We start from the raw sequence: 9748 nt of genomic DNA on the forward strand, positions 1-9748 counted from the left end.
GGGGCGTGTGAACTTGATGTAGGTTTTGGCCCATATTTATAGATGGGAATTAGGGTTTAGATGACTTGTTGACTAAGTCAATTTAAGCCCTAATTAATAAACCCTACGCCATCAACTTGGTTACAAGGAAATTAGTGATATGATCGGGTTGCAAAGGAACAATTCTATAAGTAAAAATTCTAATATAGGTTATATGAAAGGTCCGATTACTATGGCAAGTGCACCGGTTATTGGTTCAAATGATTCTAAAAGAGGGAAGATAAAGTTTCTTTGTAGTTCGGGAGGTAAAATTTTGCCTAGACCTAGTGATGGGAAATTGAGATATGCAGGAGGTGAGACACATATTTTTTCTATACAAAAAAATATGTTATTTGCTGAAATTGTTAAACGAACTAGTGAATTTTGTGATCAGTTACATACGATCAAATATCAGCTTCCTGGGGAGGATATTGATTCTCTTATATCTGTGGCTTCTGATGAGGATCTTCAGAATATGATTGAAGAATTTAATGGGGTTGAAAGTACAGATAATTCTTCACGGGTTAGGATATTTTTGGTTCCATTGACTGAATCTGAAAGTATGATTAGTAGTGAAGGTAGTGTTAATCTGCAGAACAATCCAGATTATCAATATGTAGCTGCTGTGAATGGAATAATTGATGATGGTTCAGTAAAAAACGACGATGCACAATTAATATCTAACTTGGAACAAAACCCGAGCTTGCCAATAAAACATTCTGTGTCTTTCATTCCTGTAGAAAACAATGTTGTTGAACCTCAAATATATGCCACGCCTTCTGATCCATCTCTTCTCGTTTCACCTGTTTTAGTGCCGCAAGATGATCCCAATAATGGTCATGCACAAGTGTACCAGGACCCACTTTCTAACAGTATCGAGATCCCAATACTCAAAGGCAGAGCGTTTCATTCTGAACTTCGCGTACTACTCCCTCCTGATCCCGTGAATCCTTATGTGGGGTCCAATGGGTCTCAATTGGATATACCACATGCTTTTTCTGACACACTACTCAACTCTGCTTTTGGTTCGCAAGACGGGTCAAATTTCTCTTCAACAACGAGCTTTGCACCACCACCGTTGCCTGCTCAGCTGGTATCTTCCATTTTGCAGGGGACATCTGTTGAACAACATGATAACAATCAACCACAAGTCCAATTTGAGATTCCAACTGTAAGTCCTTCAGTTTCGTGCACTCGAACCGAATTTCTACAAGATGTACATACGAATGCCAGGTCGCAAAATGTTGGGAATTTTGTTAAGACTACCTCAACTGCTCAAGACTACACCAATGAGCCTGCAAAGGTCAACCACAATCAGATACCTGTTTCTATAGCTGTTTCACAATTGCATGATCTGCAAGTTCCAAACTTGCTTCCTGCAGTAACTGCAACTAATCAGAAGCCTATGCAGAAGGCAGTGATGCATCCTCCTTTAAGCAATAACTCTGAGAATTATCCAGCTGATGTTGTTATTAACAGGCACACTGCTAGTAATCAGACCAATAACATGGGATTTTCAGGGTTGGTTTCAAACAACAAAAATGTATCTGATGCTGACAGGTCTTTGAATGATTTACTTTCTCACTTAACTGATGTGCCACTACCAAGTTCACATCAGAAGGAATTAAATGGCCATAAGCCTCTGGCAATTGGCTCCAGGGATGTTTCCCACAATGTTCCGTTGATGCAAGTTCCAACGACAGGTGCTGAAATATGAAGAGAAGTGAACTTAATTGATGAAAACGTTAATTACACGCAACAGAAAGTTGCTAACTTGGGTCATGAAGAACATCATAATAAGCTTTTGGGAAATGTGACTGATGATATAAGTCATTTACAGAGGTTAGGTGTACTCAACAGTGAAGCGCATCCCTCAAGTGCAAAAGAAGCTGAAGATCCTCTCTCAGATACTGGTATTGAGGTATGAAACTCTGTAATGGAATGTATAATATTTCGTTTCTTATCTTTTGGGATCCCGTGGCCCGAGGATTGGTCCCTATAAGGATTTATTAAAAAATTACATGCTGAAACTCGAAAGTTTAAAGTATGTAGAATTAAAGCACCAACTTACACAGGTCTCATAATATGTATTTTATCTCATTTATAGTCACTGGGGCTATTTTTGCACGTCCACTGCCAATACAAGCTTAACTGAATTTGGAATTATAAAAGAGAGGAACTTAGTCTTAATATGGGTGCTTCCCCCGCACTGCAGTTTTTGAGCTTCACCATATAATAATTTGGTCCATCTTGATTTAAACTATCCGAGTTCAGTTTTTGAAATGTTTTTTCTTACATTATGGGCAATTGATTTTGCGAGGGTTATTTCTGGCTTTAAATGTTGTTATTTTGGTGGTTAAGACAACTCATGGTAGTTAATTAGTGATGTAAAATGAAGACCTGTTACTTGCATACAATCACAAACTTTATAATTTAAGTATTCACACATGTAGCTAATGGCAACGAGTCTTTGGCATACTGTTCTAGACCTTAACGAAGAACTAAATTTGACCTAACTAAAGAACATCTAAGTGAACTACTTAGCAATATAAACATTATCTTTTTTTTTTTTTTTCAGTTTCTTGACTTTTTGAAGAAAATAGTTGACTTATTTGCTATACAGGATACTGCAATAGATAGTGGAAGTAAGGATGGCCCATTCAGTAATGCATTGATGCTGAAATGGAAGCCGATATGTATGGACTCCAGGTATATTACTATTTATACATATAATGTTGTGAGTACTTCTGCCAAACGTACCCAGACATATCATAACATTAATGATATCCACACTATTATTGTTTATAATGAGAGGTGCTGTCTTAAACAAAATAAAATCTTTAGATGTCCGTATAGTCACTTCAAGCCATACTTAAGCCATACTTAAGCTTCACTTATCATAACATTAATGCTAAAATCCTTTCGAATCTTGATCATCCAATTGTGGTTGCATTTTATGGTGTTGTACCAGATGGAGCTGGTGGAACGTTAGCTACCGTTACAGAATTTATGACACATGGATCACTTAGAAATGTCCTCATAAAGAAGGATAAGTGAGTCTGTTTTTCTTCCCCCGTGCAAATCCTTTTTGGTTTGGATTTTAAATGTATCTGAAATTTAATGTTATTTTGTAGGTCACTTGATCGTCGTAGAAAGCTTATAATAGCCATGGATGCAGCCTTCGGCATGGAATACTTGCATATGAAAAATATCGTCCACTTTGATCTGAAATGTGATAACTTGCTTGTTAACATGCGGGATCCACAACGACCCATTTGCAAGGTAATTGGAAGTTCGCAAAATAAGACACTTTGACGCTATAATATACCACAATAGAGGTGGTAAATGGGTGGGTCGGACAGGTTGGGAAACTGGTTCAGGAGGTTTTGTGTATAAATTGTACATTCCCGCAGATGTTCAACTTCTGCAAACCATTTTCTTATTAGTTTTTTTTTTATTATGCCTGTTTAATACCTTGATCAAATAATCAAAACATAAACTGAAGTGAACCCAATTGTGTTTGTTGGGGATAATGATATGATCATAATGTATTTAAGTTTACACTTCTTGTCATTGTATTATTCAATGTTTCATAAGTTCTATTGTATATGTTAAACTTTCTAAAATATCAAATGTATGTATTTATGGTTGCCGATACATACGATTGAATGTTTTAAAAAGTTTGGTACATACATTATATAAATAAATTATAAACTATAAAACATACACTAGACATGTCAAATTGGTTTATAATACCTATGATGCTTTGACTGTCTTGCAGGTTGGAGATTTCGGACTGTCGAGGATAAAAAGAAACACTCTAGTTTCCGGTGGCGTTAGAGGAACACTACCATGGATGGCCCCTGAATTGTTAAATGGCAGCACCACTAAAAGTTTCTGAAAAGGTAAGAATACCTTATATCATCATCGTCATCATGATCATCATCATCATCATCATCATATGCCATGCGATTAGTTGAACTGTACCGAGTGATACGTCTATTCAAATAAATACACTTTTGATTATTTAGTATTGGCAGGTTGATGTGTTCTCCTTTGGCATTACAATGTGGGAGATCTTAACGGGAAGAACCATATGCAAACATGCATTGTGGGGCAATCATTGGTACGTTGTTTTACTTCATTTAATCAGGCAATTGGACTATAACTAATTATTGTTGAGGTGGCAAGATGGGCAGGTCGGGAAGCTTGGTTAGCTACTTAGCACAGATCAACATGGGTAATATTGGTACAAAGTGAAACGGGTTGGGTGGAGACACTTTCTTTAAAAAAAAGCTAAAATTACAAAAGAGGTAAAACCGTGAAACAGTCAAATATCATTAGAAATTTTGTGATTTTTATGTTATTTTGGAGGTTTTTTGCATTAAAAATGTGCTTTAAGTGGCTCGATAAATATATAATATAACCTGAATCAACCCATATTAAGTAATGGGTGCAGCTCTAAGGTATCTGAACTTATAGAAATGTCTCATATGAGTTCTTAGTACTAAAAGTTCTTATTTTGCTGCAGCTACTTATGAAAAGGTTTTCAAAATCTGATCATATATGCCTAAAAAAGTTCCAAAAAGTTCAATTTCATTTAGAATCAGAACGTGCCATTCTCTTGTCGATTTTTTTTCCAACTTATCGTAGACGTTGTGTCAAATGTTGATCACAGGAGGGATTGTAAAGGATACTCTTCGCCCTGCAATACCAGAAAAGTGTGATCCCGAATGGAGGAAGTTGATGGAGCAATGCTGGTCAGCGGACCCCATTATCCGACCTTCATTTACCGAGATCACAAATAGATTACGTACCATGTCCAAAGTACTTCAAGCAACCACAAATACTAACAAAAAGGTTCAACACGTATAGTATAATTCAGCAAGTTTTGTGATTATATTGTATTTATCTAGGTAGTGTCCAATTTGTTACTTCTAGTGTGTGTTTTACATGTATCTATTCAACTGTTCATTCTTTTGACTGAAACTGTTTCTTTTTAATAGGATCATAGCTTAATGGTTTGGTTAATATAACTTACACATACATATTGTGATGGATGTTGCATTTTTGTATTAGCAACTAGTTAGAATTCGGCAGCTTAATTATATTGATATTTTTGATAAAATAACAAATCGTTTATGTGGAGAATCTGGTACATTTTATGTTACTAGTTTATTTATTTGAAGAATATGATAAGCACAGGCTTGATCACTAATGATACAACTCAATGGGGGCTAAACACAGAGAGAGAGATCGTTTTAGAAGTTTATTGGGATGCAAGGTTTGTCGAGGTTGAAACAAGGTTAAAAACAGCGATTGATTAGCATAGGGTTTATTGTTGATCAATTCTTTGCATAAGGTTTCTTCGGTTTTGAGCTTCAAACGTGTCAAGGTTCACAAAGGTGTATGGCTTCAAAGTATTCGAATAGAAGAAGGGCGTGGGTGAGGGGTTTGCTACTTGATACACAAGGTGTTTGTGGAGCGCGTTGGTAACTTGCGAAAGGATTGTGTGAATCAATATAAGAATAAGAATAAACTTAACATCTAGCTTCATATGAACACCGTAGAGTCAATCAGTCAAATAGTTGAGGACGAACCGAACATGTAGTGTGAAGTTATTAACAAGTTTAATATGTTATTAACAAGTTTAATTGTATTTGATATTAATATTAATATTGGTATAGTAACTGATAGTTATTATACATATTGTTGTCATTACTCCAACGGGTAGTTTAGTGGTTGAGACTTGAAATTTCTGCTACAACTTTGAGACGTTGCCTTTCAAAGAAAAATAAACATGTTCACATAATCAATAGATTCACACAATAAACATTTAAAAAGCGTGAAACTTGCATATACGAATAAAGGTTGTTATTCAATCGGATTAGTCCGGATTACTTTAGGTTAGACAGACTCAGTTACTCGATTCGCCCATGCCAATGATCTACATGTATAACTGAAAGCCTGGAACTAAGTAACAGATTTTAAAATTTGAAATATAAAGGTTGTGTATATCCTAATCAAGCGACGGCAGAACTTAAAAAGTATTAGTTGGAGGGCACGATTGTTTAATGTAAAAGATGTCTCCTAATATAGATTATGTCACACAAGTATAAAATAAAATTGAACTTCATAATATAATAATATAATATGTATATCATTATAACAATACTTTATAGGTATAACCTATACAAGCATTGTCTCACAGTATTAGCTTTTATAGTCAACCGAAAAATAAGAAAAAAGATGAACAAAATCATGGACAAGCAAACAAGTACGAGTCAAAACTAAGATGGGAAGTTACTTGACACATTTAACTCCATGACAAGCTGAGAAAAATATGAGGAGAACCAGTGCGATGATAATTGCTAGAACTATCAGTTTGATCTTCATATTCTGCATCCACATTTTTCTTCTCAACTGCGTCCCCTGCGTCCTAAAACCTTGTGCCTGCAACATTACGATGCACACTCAGCACCTTACAGAATATGATAACGAAAAACGTACAATTTATGTATAAATTTTGTACTCCGTAATTGAATATATTTACCTGAGAGTGAAGGGTTTCAGTTTTATCAACCAGAAGCTCAATCTTCTCTCCACGGTCCAGAACCTACAGGGCACATTACACATGATCAATACTGATCAAATATATTATTTATATATTCTAATATTATAATTATAATCATGTCGATCCAGGTATATTATTATTATTAAAAGAAAAAAGATAAAAACTTTGGTAAAATGAAATGAGCCAAAGGTTAAAAGAGAGAGTAATTATAAAATGTGTTTTCAATGGATCCAACTTATTCTAACCCCTAAATCATTTTATATCAAAATGTAGATTACTATGGTAGTAATATATTTTGATACTGTACTTTGTATTTACAATAACACATTACTTGTCTGATCCACCCATTTAGCCACCTTTATATAAAGCATGTAGAAAAAGTTGCACCATGGAAAACTCAAACATCTATCGTGCAAAAAACATATAAAAATGAGCAAGCTGCGAGACAGGGGGTAACAGGTCATAAAGGATAACTTTGTATGAAATGTCAAAACAGGTTGATAGCATCCAGATATTGTCCTCTCCTTTTCAAAGATAACTAAGAAGAATTAACCGTTAAACAAATTATTATTAAAATCCAAAAGAAATTCAGATTGAATGATTTAAGACGTTGCAAACACCAGACGACACTTACAAACCTATAAACTGTTCTATCCGTTTTTTATTTACCTACATTTGAACTATTCCCGTTGGACACGTTAATAAAAGATCGCCCAAACTAAACCTTTTGAAGATAAGTATGTGGAAAATGAAACTTCTAGTAACTCACTTTCTCAATGTTCTCCATCATCACACCTTTGACTTCTGAAACCTGGGCCTTGACTTTTGAAAGCTTACTGATCTCTTCCGGATGGTCCACACAATACTGCATCTGCTCCTTCAGCTTGGGACTGATGTAGAAAATATTTAGCAGTTAATTTTTTTTTTTTTTTTTTTTAAGGATGTAAAAAGTAAACTACAAGTGAGATTACCCGAATTCTTTGTTCAGACTATTAGCAACAGCTGTTGCAGCTTTCCCTCCAGCATATTTCTTCGTAAATTCATCTTTAATTTTCTCTAGATAAGCCATTGGAATCTGACGGCCAACGGCTTCCACAGCAACCACACAGTACGCTACATTTTTAATGAAACAGTTAAGGTTTAGTTGGTATTTGTTGAAGATAACAAGATTTTTGTACTTTTTTGTTATGAATTACGGAGTAATATATTATCTTAATCTTATATATGTGTGTATACAAACACTATCAAATGTCTTTAATATATGCGTATGTATATTTGTATAATGTCAGACCTACAACCCACTCTGCATCACACCCAACTCTCATACCAATAACTCAAAGAGCAGCACAAAATAACTCAGTATAATCATTTGAAACTAGTGTCAGACGTGAGTGTAAAAGGGATTTATGATAATCAAAGAAAAAAATAACATACACATGCAATATGAAACTTTTTTACATAGTTATACACAGCATATTTTATGTGACTGATACTCGAGTGAAGATACACATGCAATATGTCTATGTTTAATTTATAAAACTTTTTTACATAATGAACTAAATCAACATCACAACTTTACTAAAGTGGTGGCGATAATGATTGAGTGGACTTACTTGAATGTGATTATGATGATGGCCAGACTTACCTTATGCCTAACTTTTTATTTAAAAACTGATAATGATTACATAATTAGTGATTAGTAGTCCTTTAACTTTAGTGTGTCTTTTGTTAGGCTAATTATTGGTACGAGTTTAAACATTTGAATGCTTTTCCTTTGTTACTTTATGTTTCAATTTATAAACCTAATAAACTTCACATAATATGAAGGACCTAGATTTTTAAGCTTTTCAAAAATCGCACCCGATACGACGATACATGCATGTGTGCTCTTGACCTCTTGTAACACCTTGACCTTTTTGCTTAACACCTAATTAACTTCCATTAGTTAGGTCAATTAGTCAAGAACATCTGAAATGTAGCATTAAATCGAGACAATATTGACCGCTATTCAGTTCACAACTTTAATTATGATGTGGCGACGAACTCTAGCTGATTCAATCTTCAAACTATGACGAATCAATCAATGGCCCTAATAAGTTGCAAATTACTACAACGATTCCTTTCTACAACTAAAATTCCTCTAACAACTCAAACTGACTCAAATTCACATATTGTATCACTCATACTCCTCATACTTACTGAGTTACTGATGACATATGCATAACAAGCTCTGATCCAAAATACAAGAGACATTTAAGCATTACAGGTCATCTCATAATTTGATTAATAGATAATAATATCAACTTAATCAACAACAAAGTATATCTAACTAGCACGAATCATCAACGACCCTAATCCACATCAATTTATATCCTAAAACCACATAAACAATCAAATCAAATCAGCTAACATTTCAAACTTATAATCACCAAAACTAACAAAATTAAGTTAAACCGAATTTATAAATAAACCTAAAATTACTTAATTAACCTAATTGAACAACAATTCACACTATAAACGGAAAACTAAATCAGATCAAACTCACTGAATCCATCTTCAACGAGATAATTAAACGTATGGCCATCGCACAAGTACGTAAACTTATTATTTGTAGCCGGAAGCTTCTGGAGACACTTAGAAGCGATGTTAGTAAAATTACCGGTGAATTCTGTAAATTCAGATAAAATCAACGTTCCTCTTGCAACGAAACTGTAAATCAACGATTGTTGTCCCATCGTAACCGTTTTCAATTTTCAGAAACCCTAAGTTGAAACGATCACAAACCGTGTATTTAGATTATAGAGAGAAAAGTACAAATAATAAGATGTTAATAAAAGGAGAATATGGATTTTAGTTTGCTTAGACTAAAAGGAAAGGTGTTGGTTTGTGTTTTTGTTGATGCGGTGGTGGTCTTAACAAAGTCTCGTGGAAAATAACGGAAAAAAAAAAACGTCCAGCTGTAAATCTGTTTGTTTTCATATTTTCAATTTAAAAAAAAAAAAAATTGATAATTTTAATGCAAAGTTGTTTGACGCCTTTTAAGATTTTTCATATTATAAAGCAGAAAAAATAAGAGATACGTAGTCCATGTTAAGGTGGTTAAGAATTATCTGATAAAGCTTCATAAATCTTAGTAAGCCGATTTGTTAGACTACT

General features: G+C 34.3%; 3 protein-coding genes across 3 annotated transcripts; 2 read left to right on the forward strand and 1 right to left on the reverse strand.

The window, feature by feature from the left end:
• The first annotated feature begins 211 nt into the window (after window positions 1–211).
• LOC139870132 (uncharacterized) lies at window positions 212–1735 on the forward strand. The gene has a single exon (XM_071857980.1). The coding sequence runs from the start codon at window positions 212–214 to the stop codon at window positions 1733–1735; it is 1524 nt and encodes a 507-aa protein (XP_071714081.1).
• Window positions 1736–1754: 19 nt separating this feature from the next.
• On the forward strand, window positions 1755–5005 carry LOC139870133 (RAF-like serine/threonine-protein kinase PRAF). The gene is given in 10 exon segments (XM_071857981.1): window positions 1755–1796; window positions 1859–1939; window positions 2597–2755; window positions 2875–3071; window positions 3153–3300; window positions 3800–3907; window positions 3909–3923; window positions 4059–4105; window positions 4107–4144; window positions 4697–5005. Coding segments are annotated over 10 exon segments (1032 nt in total). The 3' UTR covers window positions 4894–5005.
• Window positions 5006–6136: 1131 nt separating this feature from the next.
• LOC139873281 (vesicle-associated membrane protein 721-like) lies at window positions 6137–9473 on the reverse strand. Its single transcript, XM_071861212.1, has 5 exons — window positions 9138–9473; window positions 7564–7705; window positions 7362–7482; window positions 6572–6634; window positions 6137–6471 (listed from the first exon to the last, which is right to left on the reverse strand). The coding sequence occupies exons 1-5, from the start codon at window positions 9325–9327 to the stop codon at window positions 6322–6324; spliced, it is 666 nt and encodes a 221-aa protein (XP_071717313.1). The 5' UTR covers window positions 9328–9473; the 3' UTR covers window positions 6137–6321.
• Window positions 9474–9748: the final 275 nt, after the last annotated feature.

The sequence above is a fragment of the Rutidosis leptorrhynchoides genome, chromosome 10 (assembly GCF_046630445.1).
Source record: "Rutidosis leptorrhynchoides isolate AG116_Rl617_1_P2 chromosome 10, CSIRO_AGI_Rlap_v1, whole genome shotgun sequence".
NCBI classification, from domain to species: domain Eukaryota; kingdom Viridiplantae; phylum Streptophyta; class Magnoliopsida; order Asterales; family Asteraceae; genus Rutidosis; species Rutidosis leptorrhynchoides.